The 27,593-nt window shown below is 40.4% G+C and overlaps 1 protein-coding gene across 1 annotated transcript in view; it reads right to left on the reverse strand.

Moving 5' to 3' along the window:
* Positions 1-27,593, reverse strand: part of nbeab (neurobeachin b) — a 114,537-nt gene that overhangs the window by 57,223 nt on the left and 29,721 nt on the right. The window contains exons 20-24 of the mRNA XM_065960766.1: positions 26,228-26,292; positions 24,291-24,399; positions 21,768-21,934; positions 13,164-13,288; positions 5,721-5,867 (exon numbers count right to left, since the gene is read on the reverse strand). Coding sequence (XP_065816838.1) covers positions 5,721-5,867; positions 13,164-13,288; positions 21,768-21,934; positions 24,291-24,399; positions 26,228-26,292 — 613 coding nt within the window. The remainder of the gene's footprint in view (positions 1-5,720; positions 5,868-13,163; positions 13,289-21,767; positions 21,935-24,290; positions 24,400-26,227; positions 26,293-27,593) is intronic.

Below are 27,593 nucleotides of genomic sequence, written 5' to 3' on the forward strand. Positions count from 1 at the left end.
ACGAGACTAAGGCGCGTTCTGTGAAACGATCGATGTGATTAAGAGGCCTGCTTGCGTCAAACTATACTCCGTATAGCCTATTATAACTAAACTGCATGCACTCACACAAGTTCATTATAATCAGAGAATTAAAAATGTCTTCTACAAGCAGTCAAATATTAGTTTGGCGGCCATGTGAAGGCTCATTTTATGAATTGATCGCACCTCAAAGAAAAGAGGGCTAAACTGCTTTGTGTCAGTTGGTTGCACGTGTCAATATAAGCATTATAAAGTCCATCAGAAATATTAATGGAGATGAGTGACATTACCACATTTTGTGAGTAAGTGAGTTTGTACCTGCTTGGAAACCAGAAATGCGCAGATAAAAACACGTTTTTATTTACTGATCTGACTGGATCATTACGTAAACGTATTACGTCAAGTAAAAAGGGGTTATTATGAGGTTCAATAACATACTTTTTTTTTCTTCCAAGAAGCCATATCAACATAGTTCATGGAAAGAACATGTGTAATATGTGATTTTAAATAATCAATGCGTCCTTAAAAGGACAGTTAAAAATACACAAATAAAAAAAATACTTAAAAAAAATACACACGTGAAACAATCAAGCTACATTTTTTTTCTCAAGTCCAATTGCGCAGAATTTGTAGGTGGATTTGTGACTCTGCCAGCTGATAGAGATCACATCTTTATTTCAGTCTCCTCCTCCCTCCTTCTCTTCCTCTATTCATCCTCCATGTTCTCAGATCAGTGTCGCTGTGGAGCACCGTTACTCTCATTTGTCTGCTGCTCTCGAACCAAAGCTCTCCAAATCAGGATATTTATCGATCCCTTAAACTCCAAAGAGCCACTTTAAGGTCTCATCAATCTTAATCTGCGTTCCTGAGCCAATTATGGCCGATAGTGTTACAGGAATACAAGTGGATTTCGGTCTCAACTCCCAGAGCGCCCCTTCATCGCTCTTGCAGGCTGCACAGTCAAAGCGCCTCCCCGGATCTTTTCTCTGCGCTGCTCGGCTCCATTAACGGAGATCCTATCTGCTGATGCTATCAGCACACAGGCTACACGTTGTTTACATGCTTCATATGAAGAGTAAACACTCGCAGTAACCTTAGCCTGTTTTACTGCATCTTAGATAACGTTTAGTGGATTCATTCATTAAAACATTAACACTATTCAATTTCATAAGGAAGTGAAAATATGGAAAATCAGGATTGTTTTTAATATGTATGCCAGTTGACCTTTGGGCAATATATCAGCAACAATGAAGAAATTGTTTGTATTTATAGTCCAAGCCTATTCCACTCTCACTAAAATCAACACTTTTAGGGCTCATGCATTGTACTTGAGGGTTACACAGGGAGAAAGACACAATGCCTGCAGCATTAAGCCACAGCATCCATTGCTCATGGGGAGGAAGAGGATTAGGCTGTAATCCCCTCAGGGATGCTTCCATAATTAGGCTATATGGCATTAAAATGTTTACAGGAGAATAATGAAATTAAGGGCAGGTTACACAGGATGAGTGGTGTATATGCAGTCTAAAGCTTAGAATAACCAAGTAAATAAGTCTCATTCTAGTGGGAGTTAGGGAGAAGTGCTAAGATGGGCATTTTATACCCGCTATTATTATTATCAGCTGGACTGTGGTGTTTGATGAGGTCTAGTGTTTTTATGCTCTTTATCAGGAGAAGACAAATACAAGTGGTAGTGTGTCACTTACACACCTGATCACTATTATTCACTTGCAAGCCCGTGTATTGACTTAGTTACACACAAGTACACACACATGCTAAGCTGCAGCCGTAACATTCTGTATGCTGAGCCTCTGAGCCTCAGTGCCTCGTTGTTCATTTGAGTCATTAAAGGAATCCCAATGTATTCCACCTTTTAAAGAGCTTGGATTTATCTTTTGTTATTTCACTTTAACACGGCCTGGATTGCAAATTACATAATTTATTTAAGAAGGCCTTTGCACTGAGAAAAACCTAAATGTTAAATATCAATAATGCAATTTCCCAGGGATTTGTTGGAGTTATTTCTCTACTATTTTAATTATATAATGAGTTTAAATCAAGGGAGAAATTGTAAACTTTTGAAAAAAAACCCCCAAAAACAAGGAAACATTTTAACATAAAAAACAGAGCCACTCATCTTCCTCTCATTTTCTATCTTGGATGACACATCCAGGCATGTTGTGCTGGTTTGACTCTTTTCTAAACATGTCCCCACTCAGCCGGGGATCAGTGTTGTGAGTGGGGACTAAAGTAGAATCACAAAGGCTATTTTAAGGCAAAACTAAACGGTTGTGCCTGCTAAACCACACTGTGGGACAAACTAACCTAGTTGCTGTGTGCCAGCCGAACAGTCAAAATCTATAGACTCTGTCGTGACATGTGAAAGGCTTGTTGAGGCTCTGGCTCCTCTGTTTCCCTCTCACATGCTCATCTCATGTTGTCTCCATTTTGGTTTCAATACGTGCTTAAGAAAGGCTAATTTAATGCCGGTGCAAGCAAAGACAGCATTTCAAATGTCTGTGGGGGAGCAAAACTGATCATAGGTTCTGTAACCACAACTCCCTGGGCCTTTGAGTGCAGGCGCCGCCCCTTTGGCAGCCGGCACTGACCCAACGGCTGGCAGGAGGAGCACAGTTGTTGACAAGGAGATGGTCCCAGATCTCTCATTAGGGCTGTTCATGCCTGAGATTAGATACTGGCCGAACACAGACAGTGCATACTGGTGAAAACATTAGCCTAGTGTTGTGAGTGAGGGAGCTCCCCTACTGGCAAATACATGAACTCAGTTTTGACTTTACATAAAGAAAAACTCTACAATCTCTACACTTTAAAAAAAAAAATGTTTGTTTTTTTAAAATCAATGCCTTCTTTCAAAGTTTGGTTTATAATTTCAAACATGTTAGCATAAATGTATCCACATATCTGAGCATTTTTGTTATTAGTTCTCTCAGGAGAATACATTCCGATTGTTTCAGACCGCTCCATTCCCTTTTGATCGTACAGCGTGTGGTTCATCTGACAGACATGAGTGTTTGGCTGCCTGCTGGCCTCAGGACAAAGAGGAGGGGTTATCCTCCTCCTCTGAGATTCATCTGTGGGACTGTAGAGGGGATTTCACCGCTCATACTCCAAACTATGAAAACTAGTGAATACACACAGGGCTATGAAAATGTACTTTTGATTTAAGTGGCACTTTGGTTCCAATACGCATATGCACAAACAATTGCTAGTGTGAGCATAAAGTGCAGCCTGAAGCACACAGGTTTATAAAGATATTACAGGTTTACTTAGGACAACAATGCCAGGGTGAATCATTTTATTTGCAGAATCTTGTCCCAATATAAAGCCATTTTCACATATGCACTCCGGATGATATCTAGATATTTACAGGAGGACTTCTCCGGAGATTCTCCCAAACTAGCCGTTCACATATTGCTCCTCACAGCGGGGGACTTTCCCTGTCAGAGGGGAGGGGGGCGCGGGGGGATTTCCCGACGCAAGATGTGACGTAAATAAACAATGCGGAAGTAGCGGCTGAAGCAACAGAGTCCGCTACACGATGTTATAATGAGAATATTTGCCTTTATATCAATGCTATGTGTAATCCAATGGAATGACAACATCCACAAAAGAGAGGAGAACAACATACTGACCAACAGAAAACATAATGCAGCCGTTTAATTACATGCACAGAGATCATAGTGGTCACATGCAGACTCTTTAGCCGGTCACTGTATATAAACGTCATTCTCTTTTCATTGGCTGAAATTGAAATCTCCGGAGTATATTCGGCCGCGTTCAGACATCAGCTCCTCCGGATTATCTGCGGAAAAAATACTAGGGATCTGGCAGGATAAACTCCGGGTAATATCGGAGTAAAAAATTCGGCTGTTGCGTTCACACATACAGCTCCTCCTGGAAATCTCCGGAGTTTTTCAGGAGATTTCCGTATGTGTGAAAAGGGTTTAAGATTATTGATGTGATGTCATGAACAACATGAGTGCAACCCAGCTAGAGTTGGTCAATTCTATGAAATTAAGATCATTCTTAACATCTGACGTCCCTGAAACATTTTTAAATGCACAACATGTCAGCCCTGGAGCAAGACTCAGTACCAACGGCTCAGACTTCTCACCAATAGAGGAGAAACCTCCAATTGCTTTATTATCGTTGGAATATATGAAATGTTTATGTAATTGACGCTAGCTGCCAGGGCTAAGTATTTACTTTATATTTTACTCAAAAGCACGCATCAATTAGGACTAAAACCTGTAACATAATCTGCTTATTTTAGCCAGAAAGTATTGTATGAGGTGTTAAGTGAAGATTTGGCTCCACAGATGAGAACGCAGTGCAGCATATTTGAGCTACAGTCAAAACTCAAGTGAACTCTGGATAACTTACCTTTCAGAGCCATGCCAGTTACTTGAAAAGCAGACAGGGGTTGGCTTAAGAGTTTGGCTCACACACACAGTGTGAAGCTGGTTAAATTACAGGCTCGTGGGCCAACCTTCAGCTTAGCAGTAAATTGCACTACAGACTAAATTGTGTCACACAAAGTATTAAAAAGGTGTACGATGCAGAATTAAAAAAAAGATTTCAGATCAAACATTTGATTGGTCTTTACTCAGCTGGTGTAAATGACCCTTTAATGATTGTTAAGGAGCATTAGGGTTAGTTTGAAGACAGGATCATGAAGCTGTCATTTTCTTTATATGCAAGGTTACTGGTCAGACATTTTTTTATGTGATTTCAGATTTCCCCAAAAAAAGAGAATGTATTTACAAGAAAGCCTGAATTTAAGAGTGTGATTATATTATTATTATTATTATTATTATTATTATATTATGATTATAGTATGATTAACTTTTTCTAACCGCCAAAGAATTGGTTGTTTGATGACGTTACATTATTGATTGATATGTTTGTCCGTGTGTTAGTTTAAGTTTTTTTTCAGTGTCATCACAGGATCTTAGCAAAGACCACTCAACAATACATGAGCCTTTAAAAGTGTACTGAACTATTTATCAGCCATTGGACAGCAGAGCAGCCATGAAACAATGACGGCCTGTTAGTCTGTGAGTGACTTTAATACCAGTTTAATGACTTGAGCACAGTGTCTCAGTTTACACCCATTTTAATGGTGTCACTAAAGTCGTTCAGGGTATAATGCTGGGTCAGATGATAAGTTGAATTAGGTCACTGAAGTTAAGCATTAGAAGGGAAGTGTTTCACATTAACATCATCACTGATTGGTGGGTAAATCTTTAATTTGAATTGAGACAGCTCTGGATTGATCATCTTTCCAGTGTTAGTTTAACTTTAGAAGACTTGCCTCTGGAGGTAAACACACGAGGAAGGAAGGGCGCTGAAGAGATTCAAAAACAGAACAGAGAGGGACACTCATCAGACCAAAACCAAACCTAGCTGTCAAACCTGTCCAGATAACAGCAAAGAGACAACTAACATCTCAAATACCTAACATAAATATGATTTTAATAACAAGTAATCCATATGTAAATACCTCTAACTTTCCCCTTTCAGCTGTACGAGTGAAATAAAGTGATCTAAATCCTTATTTGATTATGATCATGTACACTGTTACTATACAAGCTATTAGAAGGAAAACAGATAAAAGACTGATGCTCCAGCAGAGGCGATGTTGACTCGGGGTTAATGGAGGTGCTGGTGAGCTGACTTACCACCCAGGTTGTCCATCTCCTTCTCCTGCAGCAGGCTGACGGCATCATCGTCTCCATCCAGAATCAGCTCTGTCTCAGGGTTCTGGCTGGCCACAGTCTGACTGCGGAAGACCGTCTTACACTTGACCCCCTTGTCCTCCTCAGTGCCTATAAAGAGTAACGTGTGGAAGAAAATACACTTAATAAGTCACATTTCCTACTCTGCCACTAACCACTGCAGTTTCCTTTGATACACGTCTGTTCAGGATGTTGTACTCATTGACTGAGTGCAAGATTTCAAGCCGGCTCAGCAGAAATGTAATGTCCGATATAAAGTACATTAAAGACACATATAGAAGACGTAAAGAAAATCAATGAGTTAATAGAGTACAAGAAAATAAAACATCACCAATAGAACAAAACCGGACAACATTATTAATGTTATTTAAAATAAAAATAAAACAATATTGAATATTAATGTGAAAAATGTATTCTAACTGCTCAAACCAGGCGTCATGAACACATTTCTGTTTAAAGGCTTACAGGTTCATTTGAATCCAGTGTGTGCATATTGTCCTCGTGTTCAGACAAAGGAATCAGATCTTTATAGGATATTAAAATGCAAAACATCAAGTCAAATAGTTAAAACGCGTTAAACCAAGGAGTATGTCTGCATGAAATACACAATACATGCAGGATGAACCTGATCTGAGATGCTCACTAATGTAGATGCCACAGCATATGAAAGAATGTCAGAGTACACATCCGTTCACTGAATACATTTCGCGTGGTTGAACATCAGAGGTGTTTCAGCTTTTATTTTTAGACAAGGTCAACAATGAAACACTATCTGTATCTTGAAAGACCAACAGCTGAGTCGGGGGATACATCTCGAGCTCATACTCGATTAGAGATATCTTTGGAGCTTTTGGAGGCTTGACAAGAGTGAGACTGAACAGACAGCACAATTAGGAGACTGCTTACACCAGGATTTCATCATATGGCTATAGAGGAGCACGCTCATTGACAAAGACGTGTTCATACATCCTGCAAAACAAAGAGGTCTCACAACACATTTCTCAGCTTGAATCAGCCCGTCTCCAACATGTGCCTGACACACGGCTGCTCACAACGCTTATGTGAATTTGTCTATCTTCAGTCCAGTGTAAGAAATAAGCAGAGGAAGAAGTTTCCGTGTGTGAAAGGAAGAACACTTATCAAGAAATGGGAGGTGGCTGACACCCGTCTGACATGTTTCCTTTCAGCACCGTTCTTAATTCGCCTCTCCCTCCCCTGAGGAACATGTACCTTGTCTTGAAGAGGTCACATTTGACTGTTGTCAACACTGCTACTGAGAAAAAAGTCTGCTTCCTGCTCTGTCTCATATCTGGAGCGCTTTCATCAGAGGGAGGGAAGAAGTCTGTGCCTTTCGGAAATGAATTCTGTGTAATGTTAAAGGCAAAAGCCAGCCAGCGGTCAGAGATCAAAGCAGCGCGAGTGAAACTTAAAACTGTAATTCTGTAAACCGTCATTATGCTCAGAGTAAATGAGGGAAGAGAGGCTGATGTTCTGACTGGCAGGACTGTACTGGGTTGAGTAGACCAAATAAACCATGCTGATTTCTACACGCAATGACCAACATCAACTCCTCTGGGGGAGGGGGGGGGGGGGGGGGCACACTGCAGGGTAAAGGATATGCATTACCCACAATGCAATGTGGTTCTCACAAAAAAGTAATGTGGAAATAAATAAGAAGAAAATGAAGAGCTATGACATGGAGGAGAAAATGTGCTGAGCCCGTTGACTCGGAGACATCGCTACATGGAAGTGCGTCTGTGAAGAGGGGTCACAATTTGTCACTATTAAAGGGACTTACTGTGCAGTCGTGTCTATGCAGACTCATTAGGAACATTGTCATTGGTTCACCCTTGACCAATCTAAAATGACCCTCTTGAGTTTATATTAAACTTGTAAAAAATGACTCAAAAGAAAAGAGACTGGGAAATATACATAAGCAAAAACATCCAACAAATATTTAAACTTCTTATTTGAGGCTAATTTTCTACATTTATATTCTATTATCCTTGTTATCAACAGCAGTTATTATACGTATGATCAATGGGATCATTCATTGTCAAAATATTGTTTTGTCTAGCATGCACAAAAATAAAAACAACCAAAATGAAGCAATACAAATGCATCATTTCAAATAAGCTTCCTATTTTAAATGTAAAAAGTTAAATATTTTTTCTAATCCAATTAGATGCTTACACATGAATAATGTTAAATACAAACCATATCAATATAATGAGGAGTGAGTTTGGTCTATGCTGTGTGCTGTCGTATTATGCTCACATGATGCTCACTGACATGTTTGATTTCTTCAGACGCAGAGAGCCAGGAGAAGACCGATGTCACTGGTCTCACAGGTCCTCTCTTGCAAAGTTATTGTGACCCTTTTGGGTGAAGACCTGCCCACTTTAACCAATGGATGATACCCCTGAGCACCGTCAAGTATCTATGCTCCTCAGTTCCAAGGGTTTCCACCAATTAGCTATAGTTGGGGGGAAAAACTGCAGGGTGACATCTTGCACTTCTGGTATGATGAAATATTCTTGAAAAACTCATATGAAGAATATTCACCAATGTTTAAGTTTTACTGTGGATAATAACTTATATACAAGGTCCCAATTTGGAAAATATCAGTGCACAGTAGTTTTACAATTCAGTTTGGAATAGATAAGAGGTGAAAGGCCTTAAACAACGCTGGAGAGTTTTTGTGGCAGCAGCCTTTTTATTTTTATGGCCCGAGTAGAGCGAGCGAGCATGAGTTTTTCTGACTTTCTCCTATGTATTGTACACCCGGGCTCAAACATGCTTCACTGCCACTCCTCAAAAAGACTCCAGAACATCATGTTTCACTTAAGTTTATACTAATGTGTATGGGTACTTCTCTATAGAAAGAAAAAAAGCTGTTTCATAAATGTTTTAGGTAATTCAATATATACGACTATAAATAAAACACAAAATAACTCAAGTGGCTCGTTTTAGAGGTTTACATGTAGTGGTTCGAACAGCAAAGAAATATGTGTGTAAAGCTGGGAAAGGGTACATGCAGGGTTCTTTTTCAACATCAGTGAAATTCAACAAAACAGGCAACATTTTGAACACAGCTTAAGACACAAGGCTATCTGAAATCCTTTATAAACAAAGACTCCGGGAGAACAGCTTTAACTCCTGAGCCTTTGCAGAAATTATTCTGTTTTATGTCTCGTTCTGTCAGATCTTTGAAGATAATTCGCACAAGTATAAGCCTCAGTTGCATAGCTTATTTACTTTACTATCTTAAAATGTAAATCAGTGTTTTGTGCAGTCATTCAAATGTCCATATAACGTAAGCGCTATAGAATGTTGTAAATATATCTCTTCCGTTTCCCAGACTCTATCTGTTTCCGATCCTGCCCTCCTACACTCCCTCTCCACGGGCTCCACATTCCACAAGCAGAGAAAAAGTGCAGTCCATAGGATTGCATTACTTCTACGGCAAAGCAATTCTGTCCTCTGCCTCTTCACTTTTATTTACTCTGCACTGACAGATGAAATGAGGCGTAAAAATGACAGTTTCATACTTCCTGTGATGCAAGCCATCCTTTCTGCAGTGTATGTGTTTTGAGACTGTAAAAGTAAATATTATCACTTTGATGTAGGGGAGTTTATACGCTGCAGACGCTTCCTCTTTGCATGATCTTTACTCAATATTCCTGGGATGTGTGGTGCGTGTCTACTGTGCTGCCAGAGGTTACAAACAACCTCACATTCTGGAGATCAAAACATTAACACCAATGTCTGATATTACTCACAACTGGACCTGAGGATTTGCATGTTAGTAAATGCACTACAGTCCTTTTATTTGTGCTACAAAGCAGGAGAGGGTTAAATTCCCATCATGAGGCCGGTGCCTCTGCTGCAGTAGAGAGCTGTAAAGATCTGGGCCGGGGGCAATCAGCTCAGAGAGAAGCTGCTCACCTGAAAATGAGACAGCAAGGACACCCGGAGGTAAAACACCCCGTTAAACACTTGGATCAATATTAACGTGACTTCCATTTCATGCTTGCCCAATTCCAATCACCTAACAATATACTCTGATGCTGGGCCGTGGCTGGCTGTAACAGGGCAGGTTATTACAGGCACAGGGCAGAGACACAATGTGCTGGCTAAGCTGTCAATGCTGCTAATAGACAATGAAGCAGAGTTTAACCTCGCATCACACACCTTCATGAATGTGTTCACGCTCACACACAGACACACACATTGCAAAAAAAAAAGTGATTAAAAAGGTAAAACACATGATGCACTGGTTTTGCCAATAAATCAACTTGTCGTAAAACGTTTCCCTTAGAAATGCATTCTTATAGGAAGAAAGTTAGGAGTATGATCGAAGGGAACTGTTTCAACTGTGCAAATGATCATTGTTGGGAAAGCATTGAATTATGTCTTTTTTTAAAGGTCAAATTTAAACATCTCCATTTAAAAAAATAAATAAAAATATCAGTTTAATCTTTAAAAAAAAAGCTATGTTTGTATATACATATGTATTTCACTGAAGATAATTGCGAGCGTGTTGGATGCTGTCAAGAACAACGCGGGCCACTCACTCACTAAAGGGTTCCTGAGAAGAAGAAAAAACTTTCCTTTTCACTTTCATATCTCCCCAGTGAGCTCCTCAGACTGACACTTATTGTGAACACAACAGTGTAACTTTGCCCTCATCAAACTCAGGACGGTTGCTGAGTATAAATTGTCATATCTTGCTGTCAAAACAGAAACTGTGTATTCAATTTGGACAACTAGCTGGTTCTCCGATATAGACGTACTGTAGCTTTTAAAGCTTTAATCATGACTCTCCAGGGCCAACTCAAACAAGTCTCACACCCTGGAGCCTATGCAGCCGGCAACCTACAACAAAAGTTCTATAGAGTTCCTGTCACACCTCCAGTCTGAATGATATTACTAATAGATTTCTAACCTCTGTGCCTATGTGTTGGAGTAATCTGCTAAAGACCTGGTGAGTTTCTTCTATCTTTAATACCATGCTAATTGGAGGAGAATATTCATTACAGAAAGAAAAACTGTCATTGCACATTTAAAACAAAAACTGCCAACTCTCACTGCCAACGAAAGCTATTGAAGCTCTGCAAAAGAACAAAAGATCCTTCTCATTTTAACTCAAAACAAAACCTGGCCTCCGCTGTGCAACCACATCAAAGCCCGCTAGAAAAAGCCTGAAAGTGCAGCTCACCTCTCGAGGAGAGCAAGAGGGCCATCCGACCGCAGGCGATCCCTTTCACTTGACAAGTTTATACATTATTCCGCTCATTAAAACCACCGCATGCCAGCAGGACTTCACCAAGTCTTCACTCAACTACACAGGGGTATTAATGTCAAACAAAAAAATGGTTTTAAAGAATAGTCTAGTGATCGGGGGAAAAAAAACAAAATAGGTATTTGTATGTTTGTTGTGAGGACATCAGTCACTAAAGGAGAAGTAGATACATTAATGGGTATGGATGAATTTGCCTTTAACTGCTTCCATTAAAACCCTCTCCCGCGTTTATCTGCAGGAAATGTAACAACATTTCAAAAGACAATCTCCAATGATGAACAAGCAGCATTTGCACTTTGCTGCAACAACTTATAAGTTTCAACAACAAAAAAGTTCACAAACAAGTAACTTTGGGGTCCTCAAGGCTCATAACACTTGGTGGCATTCGGCTTTTAAAGGACAAAAAGGAAAGTCAAAGTCTTGCATAGCATAATGCACTACTTTATAAATTATAAGACTATGTGTGGCCTGCACAAGCCCTGAAGCTCCCTCAGAGGTGTTGTGGTGTTTTTGTATTGTTTTGAATTGAATTGAATGGATCTCTGTTTGGTCTTAAAGAAACATAAAAGATGTAAGGGCATAGTAAAGGATGGTGTACAGTATGCTGGAGCAAAAGCTTATTATGCTGACTTAAACTTAAATTTTTCTCTTGGCTTTTTTAATAGCTAGTTTTAATAATACTTAAATGCTCTCTTATATTGTGTGTCTTTTGTTCCCTTAGTATTGTTGCCTTTAAGGCCTTGTGTGAAGCCCTGTATATTGGGTTGTTGTTGTAATGTGCTTTACAAATAAACATGACTCACCTTGCCTAGCCATTAATTAAGTTGTTAGCAGGTGAACTATCCTGCAGGAGAATTGTATTTAAATTAGATTTACAGGTGTGATAGTAAAAGGGTCCCCCAACATATCCATGCAAAGGACTTCCAGATAACATTATTAAAAATAATCTTGTAATTCATTCAATTCAATAAATGGATTGGATAGATTTCTATGTCATTGTTTTTAATTAAAAGATTGGTATAAAAAAATAACAGATTTTGATATGCAGTGATTAATAACATCTAAAAAGAAAAATTAAAACATTATCATTGCAAGTTAAGTTATTAGTTGATTTTTATCTCTGTTCCATTTCCCCACCCTCTTCCCTCAAAGTCCCCCCCGCTCCCCCTTGCGAAAAGCGCTGTGCTAGTAGGTAGTGTTGATGCAATTCCAAGTTGTTATAAAACAAAATTAGCTCATGACTAAAATAATGGAACCCACACAAACTATAAAGCAGACGGTGCAATTACAGCATGTGTGTCTCATATAGGCCACCTGCAGCTGAGGCAGCAGCTGGCATGTGTTTATCTACAGAGCAGCCATGGTCTTCATGCAGCAGCCGTGGCAGAGCCAGAGCTGAAAGCAGCCAGATGACATGCTAAACCCTGCCAATGGTTTGGCTACAGTCGTTCAACACTGAGATAGCAAGAGGTCAGAACACTGTGATCATCATGTATGAGTTGCTGATCATAATGCATTGCCTGATTTTTATTTTCTATGAAGTTAAAAGGCGCTTACTCCATTAATTTCAGAATCAATAGAAGGACTCTTGCGCTGTTAAAACTTTTCCACTGCTATTCAATTACATGCGGGACAGAAGGGCCCAAGGGTTTTAAGAGTTCTGAGCAGCCTTCCTTTAAGAGTTGCTGTTTCATGGCATAAGACAAATTTCACAGAGTGGTGGGCAACACCACAAGACGGGCAGGGTCAATAAGAAAAGTTCCAGTAAGAGAGAAGAAATAATAAAAGCAGAGATCCAATTTGTTCTTGGTTATGTGCTGTAATAGAAATAAAAAAGTGCAATAAAATGGTTGTGTCATGTTCAATATACTTGACTCATAAACATGTTAACTATAAAAGTGACACTTAACTTTTCCTAATCACTTTGCTAAATTAAACGGACAAGTCTCTGCTAACTATCGTGCCCTTTTAATGTGTTCTCTAAAAGCTTTACACATCAATAGTCTATATTTAGTGTTGATGCCATTAAACTTTAATTGGTGTAAAATTACCCTGATTCAACAAAGAAATGCACAACTCACCATACTCCTGCAGTGATTTGCATGTGACATCTAAGTGGGTGGAGCCATACGGATTTCTGACAAATCTCCGCCTCCGACGCAGGTCATCTTCCCAGTAGTCAAGACGCCAGAAGTCGTGCAGCTGACTGTGAGAGAGACAAATGGGCAAGGTAGGTTAGATGGAGCAAATGCAGCTCAGTAACGCTCTGATTACAGAAGCCAGTTCCTTATCAGAGGAAAACATCTTGAGGAGAAAAATCAGGCTACAGATAGCAGTTTTATGAGGCTGACTAGTGGCATGCTCTGCAGACGTCCACTAATGTTAGCACAGCTAAAGCCTATAGCATCAGAACAGCAGGGAGCAGCAGCAGCAGCAGCCGCTGCACACATAAATCACAGGCACTCCCATTAACAAATACAGCATCAAATTACAAGTATAAATGGCACAGCTTGCCTCCTTCTTTACAATGTTTTTTAACAAGACTTGTAAATCAAAGGTAGGAACCTCAACGCAGACAGCGTGGGGTTTAATGATCGGGGTCTTGGGGCGGTTGAGGCATGAGCCTATAAAACAAGCCCCCTCCCTGCATATGTGGAGCCATGATTAAAATAATGTGCTGAAATATTCATTGAAATGATTCCCAGAGCCCTCGAGCAACCCGACAGAAATTGCATTTTTATTCATTATTAATAACAGCGAATTAGGGTCGTAAAAAAAAGAGAAAGAGAAGAAAACAGTTCCAGCATGTGGTAACCATCTTTGTAAATGATTATACCAACATTAGTGAGGACCTGGGATAATTTTATTGCTGGCAGCTAATGCAAACCATTAAGCACCAGAGCTAGCATTGGGTTACTAAGTGCTGCAGTTCCAACTGTGCACTAGCTGGAGCTATTTCAAAGCCGTGTGTTTCCTTCAGAGAGGGAAATGCAGCCAAAGAGGCTTCAATTTAACCCAATGTAAAGAAGGTAGAGTGACACATGCAAAACTAGTGCAGACTCAGGACGTGATGTTCAGCGGCCAATAATGTGAGATTTGATGACACTGGACACTTTACACTTGTGTCACTTTATATATTATCATGTCCCCCCCCTCATCAGCAACACAGAAGCATCTGTCACTTTAAAGACAAGGGATGTTCAAAATAAATTAATAAATTAATAGATAAACATTGACATTAGCCTGGCATTTTTAAGGTTAAGGTTAAGAATGCATGGATTGTAAGATAACTCTCCATTACAAACACAGTTTTAAATCATATGGAGAGTAATTTCTATTAATCACAAAAAAGGTGCATGCAGTAGAACAGTTCTCCCTATTCTCTAAACAAATGTAGACGTTTTCTTCTTAATGTAAAACACTACCACTCTACCTGATACTGTGTGATCAAATTCAAAGAAGAGGTTTATCAGTGCATGAAGACACAGTCAGACCTTGGCAGCCAGCCGTCTATAACGTTGTATGATTTCTGCCTCTTCACTGCCACAGTACTGAAGCAGTCTAAACAGATTAAAGTGTTACAGGGGATCACATCACAAAATACTGCAAGCCTGCACCGCGAATATAATATCTACAAATGTCAGAAAATCAAGAGGCTCAGGAGACTTAGCTGAGCTCTGACAGCAACACGAGCTCAGTTTCAGTTAAGTATCAATCAAAATCGAGCTTGTGTATGTGTGTGTGTGTGTGTGTGTGTGTGTGTTCATGCAACTATGCACACATTGTATGGACAAAGTATCATGCGCCGCTGTATGCAAAGCAACACTGAACGCCTTGAGCTTGTCCCCTGTCAATCTCCTCAAAAGCTTAACGGAGTAAAAGAGAGATGTCAGAGGGTTGAATGGAGAAACCCACGTAAATGATATTGTAAATGCAAGATTACACAGTGTGAAAAATGTAAATCCACTGTAGGGAACTGGGCGATTACTGTTGAAGATTATGCCCCCTAATTCTTAGAGCAAATCGACAGCAGATGCCGGTGGGGGATAAATCCGCCACTTTGAAGATTTCCTTACAACAGTATTAGCTGCATGTGATGCATTTTATTTGGTCTGCTCAAGGGCGCTCCTTTGAGTAAAAACCTCAGTTTAAGCCAAAATACCTTCATTAATCTGAACAGCAATCAAAAAGAACAACAAACCAAAACCCTAAGTTATGACTCATTAATGAGTCCGATGCCAGCGATTCCCCTAGTTCTGTACTGTGCAGATGGTTCCAGTTTGAATGTAGGACTGTTGTTTTATTAGGATCTGTGATATTCTAGACTACATGGACAATGGGAGACTGGATTCAGGCCCTGGCAAAGTACTGAGCTGAAGAACCTCCTCTCTCAGGGTGGTCCAGAGTTCTCAAGAGGAATGAACTCCTGATGGAGATCTACAGCTGGGCGCTGCTGAGCTCTTACGTAAGGGATTTCTGAGGTGGCACTTAGCCACCAAACAGCACAACCATGGCGGCAAATAAGGACAAATCATAAAATATATTTTCTGTTAAAATCAGCTCACTCAAAACCTTATGGTTATTTCAGATTAGGTTGTAAAATGCACACGTTTTGGCCATTTTGTATATTTCATTACCCACAACCGAATCCCTGTTCTTAGAGGTGCAGCCTTGATAACTATTCCTTATTCAGAATAATAATAACAAATAAAGCTGGATGTCTGTATTGTCTGTGTAACGACAACAAATTGTCAATTCAATAGCTTTCTTTATTAAGCAGAGTTCACACCAGACCTCCTTATTTTCCACATCAAATGTGTCTGGCGTCATGACAGCCATAAAGAATGACTGTGAGCCGGCCTCCTAGAAACTGGCAAAATTTATTAGTCGTGTCACCCATCAATCACCCAAATGGATTTCAAACCGCATTTTAAAAGCTAATTTTCCTGCACTGATAACCTACAGGAAGCAGGAGCACCATTATTTATGGATGCCTCCAGACTTGCTAAGTGCAAGAGGATAAATGTGTGGACGACTCTCGTCTGTTCCCCTCTCTCCTGAATAGGTATTTAAAACGCACCTTTCCCTCAAGGAGCCACTGTTGAGGCTTTTGACTCGTCAGATCTCACACACCAGTCTACAGGGAATGTGTTGTGTTTATAAAAGGAAAGGGAAAGCTGGCAGGCATGATTCAATATAAGATGGGAGAGAAAATAAAAACAAATGGATTGATAACAGTTTTATAGGAAACCATAACATCATTCTAGAAAAGAGATATTTTTGTCAGCTGACAGGGGCTCATACTGGATTACAGGGTGATGTATTCTTACTGCTTCTGTCATATTAGGGCAGCAGATACCAACGTTTGTTTTCTCATATTTTGTCTCATAACTCAGAAAACAGTGGAGGTGATTGAGTAAAATAAATAACTTAAAAAGCACTATTTACAGATTAAGGGGGATTTGTGGGTAAGAGAGCAAAGCTCACACCACATCAACCACAAGCAAACAACACATTATAATACACATACCCTTTAGGAGTCCACCATACAAATTCAAATTCCTGCAAATGCCTTGTGTCATTATACCGGCTGATAAAATAAAAACTGTATGATCAGCTGAAAAACATGAAGCCAATGATTGCTTTGGACAACTCACTCTAACCAGAATCACTACAACACAAAGGGCCAGACTGCAGACAGATGAGAATCTCATGGTTCAAGATTTCCTTTTTATTCTATTTATGCTCAGAGAATATGCATGTGTGAGGCGGTCAGGAGGAAGGACAGGGGCATGCTGATTCAATAAAACACCATTATTCTCCTTTTAAAAGATTCTATTGGTGACATGAGTAGGGGGTAATTATAATAAATGCCAGTAATCAGTGACAATTCTATTCAGAGGCGCAGTGACTGGTTTCCATCACACACACACACACGCACACACACGCACACACACGCACACACACGGACACTGAACACATGTCAGTTTTTAGTGAAACTTCGAGGACAATTGGTCTTTTCTTTCTTTTTTCCAGTTGTCCTACGAGGATCTCTCTAAGAGTAACCAAGTCCACGAGGAATTAGTTTGAGATGCAAATGTCTCTGGATTTAAAGTAAGGATGCAAGTAAAATAAATTGTGAAACATAGGTTAACTGTACTCCGCTGGTTACCTACACATTATATTTCAGCTAAAATATAGTGATTGAGCAGAATGGGGTACCTTATTCAGTCCAGAAATTAAAATAAAAAAAATCTCTTATTTGACTGACAAACATTACTGGTTTGATCTGGTTGTGGATCTGTCATTATTGGGATTCCACACAACATAATACCCGTTCTGCAGTACAAATAAAATATTATAAAAAAAATGCTACAATCTTGTTTTTAAATCAGTGTAATGGTTTAAGCATTTCTATGCCTCATTTCCTCACACACTACTGCTGCTGGGCTGAAAAAAAAGAGTGAAAAGAAGCAGTGACTGGCAGCCATATGGCGATGAGCATTTCTCAGCCCACTGATTTCAAAGTAACCTATAAACTAAGAAAAAAAACACATCACAATGATTTCCTCTATAAAAACACATCAAGTTTGCGCATGCAAACTGAACGGTCACCATCATGATCAGATTATCATAGAAGGCTGCTAATGTTACATAAGACTTTCATCTCTTTCATGCCGCCATTTCTTATCATCACTACACTCAACAGCGATGCAGGCGCGAGGACACCAAGCTAAGATCAGCATGCTTCCAGTTATTGGGAATGACTTTTCTTTTGTAGATTAACAGAGAGTAGACAGACTGCGCAAAGAGTATTGGACAAAGACGAAAGGGAAACAACATAGCAGCAACAAGATTTACTCCAGGTCATCTGGTGTAATGAAGACAGACGTATACACGCTCAGTCGAGGGATGAGGAGCCGTACTGTACTGTAGGTGAACTCCCTTGGATCGCCAGCTTTGTGGATCCCCATCTTTCATCGGAAATGGGGCACAGCCAGGCGATGCCCAGCTCAATTTCAACACCCGATGAAATTGATGATTGTGTGAATGGGCCTCTTTCCAGAGATAATTAGCACAGTGTGCAAGGTTAAGAGTGCCCCAAGGGAAGAGTGCCCAGTGAAGGTCATGAACAAATACAAGCGTGGAGTGTATCGGCTTGCAAGAACAAAGCAGCATCATGTTTTAAAGAAGATTTAATTATTGAAAAATAAAAACATTTTCATTTGCAAGCTGTTTTAAAAATTAGCTGCATTTTAACCCTGTCAAGACACTGGGTTGATAAGAAAACATCGTATGCTCGTCCAGACCAAATAAGCTTTTGATGATCTAATAGAATAAAATAACTGCGGGCAGAAAGGCTTTTTTTTTTTTTGGGGGGGGGGGGGGGGGGGATTCTTTTCCTTTTTCTAGCAAAATTAACACAGAAGTTAGTTTTGGAGAAAAGACTAAATAAAGAAGATGCATATTTTGTTAGGAAGTCTAAAATATAAACACTTTCTATAATGTATATTATATTGTTGGCCTGATTTCGTTTACACAGTCAGGCTCAACCTGAGACCTTGCCCTTTCTTTCTGCTCCACAGGGGTCATGAGATCTTGAACCCTCTGAGGCTGTACGGCCCTCCTGAAGGTCCTCCCCCGTTTGTGTTAGCAGACTTCTATTAGAATTGATAACCCTTTCAGGCGGGACCAAAATACTCCAGGCACATCGGGAGTAAAAAGGTTCATTCCATCACAAAGTTATTATCCACAGGGAGATTGTTACCATTCATCAAGTGTGAGAGATGAAACTCACTGTTAGTCAAGGGAAACGGCTGTTTCACCACCTTGCCACAGATCAATATACGCCGCCATTTTCCTTTCTCTCCTCTGCTACAAAAAAAGTAATTATACAGAAGAAATGTTGACAATCAATAGAGCAGTCAGGTAAGGTTAAGGTCTGCTGTGGAGGCCAAGGGAGGCTCCTCCGTCACCTGTCAGTGATGCTGCGGATGATGTGAACATGTACACCAGCATGGGAACAAAAGAAAGTTTGTGTCCTTCAGCTCCGGTTACATCTCTTTAACCATTAGTACTGAGGAAGTGCAGCACATTTTCTGTGTAGAATGAGGACAAATAAGGTTCACTGATGCCCATATTGTCGGAGTGTGAGCTGCACAACACCAACAAAAAGATGTCTGTTTACAGTATAAACAGGTCGGATGCTACAGAACAATTTAAATGGTCCTTTAAAATTATAATAAAGAAACAAAACATACTCGTAAACACCAACAACTAAACATTTCCATGCTTACTTTCCAAATGAACTATTCTAATGGTACAGTAGAAAGTGTTTGTTTAGTCACATTATTTCAATGTGTGTGATATTGTTGCTTTATTTACCATTAGCTGGTCATAGTAACGCCACCAGTCCGATGCTGAAAATGTAGCAGACATTTATTCTTCAATGAATTCATCAGCCTTGCCTTGACATCTACTTTCACTCTAGACGAGGCTGAACTTTATAATCCACTGGCAGGGATCAGAGGTCAACAGCAGAGGGGACCAGAGGGCAGGGAAAATCACTCTCCCCCCGGAAAAAAGTCTGACATCCAATTTTCAACTTGATTTATCAGTGTAAAGCTAAAATTGATAGTGTGTCATTACTGGGCAGGGAGCTGTCTTGGAGAGATGTATCAAAGCCTCCTCATTTTGATTTAGAACGGTGGATCAATACTACCCTATACTGTTTCAATTTGAGGATTATTGATTTTCCTATGCCGACTCTATACAGGGGGACATTCATCATCAAGCAAGCATATGATCTAATAGGGCAACGTAGGCTCCGATCTGCTTATGCCTTACTCAGATCACATGAGTGCAGAGCAGCTGTTTGAAAGCCTTGCACAGATTGTTTTGGGTGTCGTATGTGCTGCACCACAATATTTGATTTAGTTTGCCACAATGAGAACAAACGCTCAAAATGGAGTAATGGATAATCTGCACCTAAAGAAAGGCCTGATGGACTCATCAGTCCAGTTGCAAAATCACACTGGTAGAGGAAAATAAAACACAAGTTCAACTCTTTTCTGTGTCTCCTGTATGCCTAGGTCTGTTTTTTGTTTATAATATATTCTGCTCAAATGATCAATATCTTTTGGCATGTCTCCAGGCACAATTTAGGACTAAAAAAGGCAAAGCAATTTCTGAGCACGAGGTTGAAAAACAAACATTAACAACCAAAGTCTCTCTGTTTTCCTCACACACACACACACACACACACACAACACACATGTGCAGACGTAACAGACAGCCACCTCCAAATGCTTGAGGGCTTTATATTTTACAAGAGCAGCATAAATGGGAAAGTTAATGTAGCATTGAATAAGACTAAGCTGCTGAACTGCAACACTGCCTTGAGCTGCTGAGCATATTGCATCATTTTTCTTCACCAGCAGGTTACCATTAAATTTGAATTTGTTGGAAGTTTTGCCGTATCATTTACAATGCGCCCACGCTCAATAACCTTTTGTTTCAATGCTAATGCTTTGCCTCTGAGAGGGGCTCCATAAATATTTGAACAAGAGCCCAGAATTTATCCAATAGATTTTGTCACGGGTACTTCTTCTAAGGTTCAGTCAGTTATATGAAAATTTTAGTTGGAACACTGTAACCTTTTCAGTCACGGCCAAAATATTCATTTGACAAGATATCTAATATAATTTGTGTACGTTCAGTTTTTGGATTATGCATCCAACTAAATGACATCTTCTAGAAAATTTACAGCTACCGTTCATATGAAAAATATCAGTTTGTATATCTTAATTGACATCTTTAAACAAAACAAATCTAATTTTATGAAGGTCAAACATCTGCAATCTGTTTTAAAGATTGAATAAAATAAAACAAGCTACTGTTATTGCAAAGTGGCTGCATTTGTTTTGGCAAATTCTCACATGTGAGTCATCCTGTAGATTACAGCTCAAGGCACAATTTACTCTGGTATATGGTTGGGTGAATATTTTATTAAACTGGTGGTTCCCCCCCCCCCGACAAACCATTGTGAGAGTCAACATAACGCCCAATACAGCTAACCTGCAGGCAGCAACTAAATCTTCCCAATACCGTCTTTATAAAAATTGCATGTAGGCTGTTCCCAAAGATATATTGTCATACTCTTAGATCCTAGTGGACTACAAAATATAAACGGTACACTGTAACACCTCTGTTTGTCTGATAGAACTAGCTCTTGATCTTGCCACTCCAGTCTGTACCTGTGGGAGCATGTGGTTGCAGGCGAGGGGTGGGAGGCAGGGCGGGAGAACTGGCGGTTATTTTAACAGGGCCCATGGGGAAGCCTGCAACTACCACCAGGTGCTGGACTGTGTTTCTGAGAGGGTCAATGAATGCCTGGACAACACCACAGAAACACCCCCAACCCCCTTCTTCCCATTCCTCTATCCCAGTCTGTTGGACGACTGGCCAATCAGCTGTCCCCAGGGGTTTCAGCCGCTCCACACTGTAATTGCGTTTGCTGACCCGATAGCTGACCCTGGGAAAATCACATTAGCTGGTGGTCCAATCCCATCACTGCAGAGTTTGTGTACAGGTAACTTCAGGTCGAACCTAAGGCAGCTAAGGTTGATGTTGAATTCTTAACATGACCCATGGTAGTCTGAAGGGGAACTTGTGAGAGGGCTTACCTCTGGGCCAGTGTCCCCCAGGCTCCGTGCTTGTTGGTGAGGATGTTGACTATTTTCTGCCTTAGCTGGTTAGCCGTCACATGGTCTCTGTGTTTCGCAGCACTTATCAGGTGGTCGCACATCTTCTCTTCCTCTTTTCTGTCAGCGCCATATTGGGCACAGTTGGACTAATTAAAAACAGAAAAAAAAAACAATGTTAATGTCATTGTTCATGTATTGCTTTCTGTACAGCATCCACTGCCAAATATGATGTCTTACATTCTGCTAATAGCATGTGAGGGTGTTTGACTTGAATAAAGCCGGAATAATATATACCCTTTAATGGGGCATTTGTCACACTGAAGAATGTTATGGCTTCATTCAACACACTTGAGTGCATAAAGATATTAGTGGACAGCTGAGAGATATATTTCTGCTCCCTCGGAGGAGAGTAGTAAATCATGGCGAGCACATAAAGGCAGTCCATTCCCTAACTGCGGACAGATGAGGCTCCCTGCTAGGTAGCCTTGGATGGTGCTATTAGAGGAGAAAGGGAAAATACTCTAACAGATCCACAAAGAATATAAACTGCCAAGGTTAACAAACCTGCACTGTCATTAAATCAAAGGATTTGTTATGGTCCCCGGGTATAGAATGATGTAAAATGCTGACGGGAGGAAATTTTCCAAAACCAAGTACACCATAAAGGAACAAAAACCTTCTGTAACTTAAAGAACAGATACAAACATTACATCATGTCTGTTATTTAAGTGTCCGAATAAAATACATTTTGTATCTGATCTATAAAAATACATTGTATAAACTAAACAGCTTAATCAGATTACCTAATTTCTACAGATAAACTATCCGAGGGTTTCAGGTGACTAAAGTAATCGAAAGGAGCATGTCTGACTCTATCTCTGCCTCTAAAACAAGATTGTCTTACTCTGCCACCCCAGGGGAACTCTTGCTAATATTCAAAATCTAATTTGCTAACAGAAGAGCTAGGAGTTAATTGAATTTCCTGCTTCAAATTTAAATTCTGTCAGATATTATACTTCAACATATTCTTCATAAGGCAGATAACTCAATCTCTGCTTGTCAGCTTACATTTCCACGTGATGCTGTGACAAATATCAAACGTTATTTATCACTTTAAAGCATATGACGCGTCGCCCTGACACCAACTTAATTGTAAAAATGTCTTATCTGCGTCCTGAATCTTCAATCTTAGAGAGTGGGTAATAAAGTAACGTCAGAGCTGGATGAAAAGTGTAGGCTGTCTGGAGTTGGCAGACAGAACGGATGGGGCCAGGTACACTTCCCCCTTCTCCTGACATTGCGTATCTAGCCGTCTCTTCCAGTTTATCTAGCAGGTCAAGGATCCTCAAGAACTGTATATCAAGCAGCTGTTTGAGGATGGCTGCTTTTTCCAGATAAGAAACTCATCACTCCTCACATGTACAAGCTGCTAACAGAGGTGGTGGAAGTAGAGTGTGTGTCTGAGGGTAGGTGTGTGTGATTACAAACACACACATACAGTACGTCTTCTGATGTTTAGAATAACTCAGCTCTTCTGATTGCTTTGAAACTCTTTAGCGTTAAAAAAAATATCCTGTTTGCTTTTTAAGTGACAAGGGCCACAACCTTTTTGTGTCTAAGAGAAATTAAAAGCAGAAAAATTATTTTCAGAAATGCCTTAAACCGTGTTAGCCTTTCCTTACATGTCGGAAATAGTCATAGTTTGATGTGGATGGGCTTAATAGAGTCTCTCTAAATTAATTTTGCTCCTTTTTCCCTTTCCCACCATAATTAAATGATTTTATAGAAGTTGTAAGGTCGAGGAGTTAATCCTCAGAGGGACACGATTACTGAGCAGTTCAATGCCGTTTTTATTCTAATAGGATTTGTTTCGAGTTCATTAGAAGACTGAAAGGTATTCTGTTTTCACCAATGATTGTAACTTTTAAATTTAGAGTAGCATTGAACAGCCACAGATTCAAGATGTCTGTCACTCCGAATGTGTGACAAATATTTGGAAGGTATAGGCTCTGTTTAAAATATAAAAATACCTTTACAATATAATAAAGTAAAATCCAAACCGGAACAGATAAAGCAGCATTAAATATGGGAATAAAAACGCAAAATAAAAAAGTACATCAGAAGTTAAATATTTGTTATTTATTCAGAAGTCTGACGGCCTGGTGGAAGACGCTGCACCCCAGTCTGCTGGTGTGTTATATGTTGTAGATCACACTATCCTTTGAACAATTATTTCTATGTGAGTTACCTCTATGCTTCTACTGATTCATTTAATTTCAGATGCTCAACATGAGGGAACAACATGAGGGAACAACGTGAGGGCACAACATGAGGGCACAACATGAGGGAACAACGTGAGGGAACAACATGAGGGAACAACATGAGGGAACAACATAAGGGAACAACATGAGGGAACAACATGAGGGAACAACATGAGGGAACAACATGAGGGAACAACATGAGGGAACAACATGAGGGAACAACATGAGGGAACACGTATACCTCAAACTCTGCATGTTTGTGGACGTCCTCGGCTCGCTGTCTGTTTAGGATGAACTCAGCCTCATTGGCAACACGAACTATGTGGTCCTTCATGGCATGGCAGAGCAACCTTTAACATTGCAGAGAAAGACATATGCAGCATTTTCAGCAAAACATTATTATAAACGAGGACATATATAATTTGAGTGGCTAAATGTGTTGCAGTGACACTCCTAAGAGAGGAGCAAGGTTAATGAAGTATAGCTCATCAGGATTGTGCGCCATTCTGCACGTTGAAAGAGCAAGTGACTTAGCAGCATCGTTTGTCTGTGTTATGTGGCAACGCTGCAGGTCAGTGACAGATCCCTCTGTAGCATTAAGGAGGGAATGGAGTGTCATTAGAGCATTGGAGCCTGTCCGGCACACTCCTGATTGACCGAGCATCCCTTCCCACTGACCAGAACATCAACCCAAGTGCCTGGATTGCTGACAAGTCTTGCCGTGAACAACGTCTCACATGACTGACTCAGTAGGATCAGCGGTCTCCACCCACATTCACATTTAAATTCCACTTTCCGTAATAATTGAAAAACACCCTTGCTATTGTGTGTAGATTATGTGCCATTTTACACACCATTAGGCTAGCTTTGTTTTAATTAAAGCATCCCCTGTTCCCCTCTGGTGCTTGATGCAGATTGTAATTTCCCGTCTGTCCCGAGGAGAGGCAGTAATCCCGAGGCTGCATTCATCAGCTGCTATTGCCTCTTTAGCTGTTGACAAGCACTCATTAATAGACAGACATTGACTGTTCAAAGACAGAGGCTGACAACGCCAAGCTTTGTTTTGAGACCAAGAATAGATGAGACGGTAAGTTGCCAAGAGATATTTGGAGATAAAAACAAAAGGCATGCAAGCCTCTCTACCACTATTTTGCAAACGTATTTCATAGACAAAAAACCCTAATCGATTCACGTGTTCACAGTTAGCCTGGATGTTACTGATAACAAGCACAAAAAAACATTGACCATTCACATTCTTGGATTATGTTTCAAACGGTCATTTTTTTGAAGAGCCTCAAAGCATGATAAACTTTGCATTTGGATCCCTTTAGATCTACTTTTGAGCATTAGATGATCTTTATAGAAATAATAACAAATTCAATCGATCAGTTGGCATTCAGTGGATTTTTTTTGGGTGGATTTGCATTCAAACAGCTGGATCATGAAAGTGAGGAGGAACAGTAAAATAGTATGTGCTATATTAGACATGTTGCGCACACACAGCAAGATTTAACTTTGTCCAAAAGACCTTATAAGGCGAACAGATTTAGCAGACTGTAGCCAGATCCAGATCTGTCTAGTTAAGCAGAGCAGGTGTGCAGAGACTTGAGTAAGGCAGGGAAATTGTGTATCTGTCAGCAGCACCCTGGACAGCGCCGTGTGGCCCTACTGACTCAAGCTCTTTGTTCCAGGGCCAGCGGGGTACTCAGAGAGGCCTGACTGGGCTGTGGCAAGAGACAGGGCACAGAGAGGGCCTGGCCAGATGGGTCAGCAGATGGACGAGGAGGCTGAGCCGTCCCTGATCTGTTCAAGGAAAACTCTGAGTCTGGCCACACCCAAAAGGAAGGGAGGGAGGGAGACAGAAAGAGAAACATGGGCACTGGGACTGTACAGGAAAAGAAAAAGAGATAAAAGAAGGCAGACAATGAGAGAGGTTGACCACACTTGATTAACTTGACTGATGTGGATTCTCCTCCTTCATCGTCTTGTAGAAATGTAATTTACAGTTGCCCCCTACAGAGCAGCCCACAGGACGCTATGGGTAAATGTGTAGCCTTCTTCTTGGTACTACAATCTTTTATGGTCACCAGGGAGGAAAATGTATATATTAAGAAGCACAAACACTTCTGCTTTTTTTAGATCTTTAATCTTATGTACCAAAGTGAACTGATACATTACCTTCCCTCGTTGATTAGCTCAATAAAGGCCAGGCCAGCATTCTTCTGAATGGAGTTCTGCCATTCCTGAAAGAAAAGAAAATGTGATTTGGTACTCACACGAGCTGTTCAGTTTTAGGGATGTGAATAACTCCATTACTCTTTAGTCACCTTTGGCAGTAAAGCTAAAAGCTATTGCACTAATAGAAAAGTATGAAAATTCCCCTTGAAGAATTGTAACAAGATCAGAAAATGCATGACGCTCACGCACAAGAATCCCATTTCACTGTCCAAATTGCATTTTTCATCATTTGTAGTTGAGAGCTTGTAATTCAAGTAGGTAAAGAAAGCATTTAGTTTAAATACCCTTTGAAAAAATATGGTTATGAAAAGCTGAAATTCTGCACAGCATGTGTGACCAGCCGTGCTTCCTCTGTGAAAAGATCTGTAAACACAAGAGGGATGTAATTGTGGGATGAAACTGTATCCTCTCCCTTAAATGCAGCCATTTCCCCTGTCCCTTACAGTGACAGATTACTGAGCCCCACAGTACTCGCCTGGAAGGGATCCCAGCCCCAGGCCAGAGTTTCAGCACTTGCTGTCTCACAACATTCTCTGGAAATGATTAAAAAGCAGTTTGAGAGCGCGCCTTTCACTGTGGGAAATTCAGCTCTCCTGTGCCCTCACTGAGGTGCAAATGGAAGAGAAAACAGAGGAGGCCTCAGTTCAAAAGAGGAGGGAAGGAGAGGAAAGTTCATTTCATTTCAGGGGTTCTAATGTATGCATGAGAATCCAGGCTACTCACAGGGACAATATATTAAGAAATAAGTACATTTAATCAGAAAGACGACATGGAAATATAGAATCCGTTGTCATATTTTTCCAACAGTTATACACACTTCTTGTTCTGTGTCAGCGTCTGGACAAGGTGAGCAACAGTTGTTGTGTATAGTACAAGAATACCTGACATTAACATTATTATGTACGGGCATGTGTTTTTGTACACAATTGTCGTGCCTGACACATACCAGTTCACGCAAGAGTACACAGTCTGACCCCACGATGCGTTAAATCAGAGAGATGGTGCTGACAAACTGCTGAGCATCTGGTCTCCAAATGTTCCCCATGACCCCCGTCCTCGGCTACAGTATCTGCTCGGAATAAGCTGCTCTTGATTTGGACAGGGATCACGTACAGTCTTCTGAGGTTCTGCCTGCTCCAAGCTCACGTGACAAAAATAAATAGGGAAATCAAGGCAGATTTGACACTTGGGTGTTGCCAGTAAAATGGCAGCGGGTCAGTGGAGATGTAGCAAGAACTAGTCAAGTTTGCTATCTTGTCTGAGGTATGCTTGTTGACAGCTCAGATAACACTTCAGAGGCTCTCCT

This window comes from Labrus bergylta, chromosome 11 (assembly GCF_963930695.1).
Source record: "Labrus bergylta chromosome 11, fLabBer1.1, whole genome shotgun sequence".
NCBI classification, from domain to species: Eukaryota; Metazoa; Chordata; class Actinopteri; order Labriformes; family Labridae; genus Labrus; species Labrus bergylta.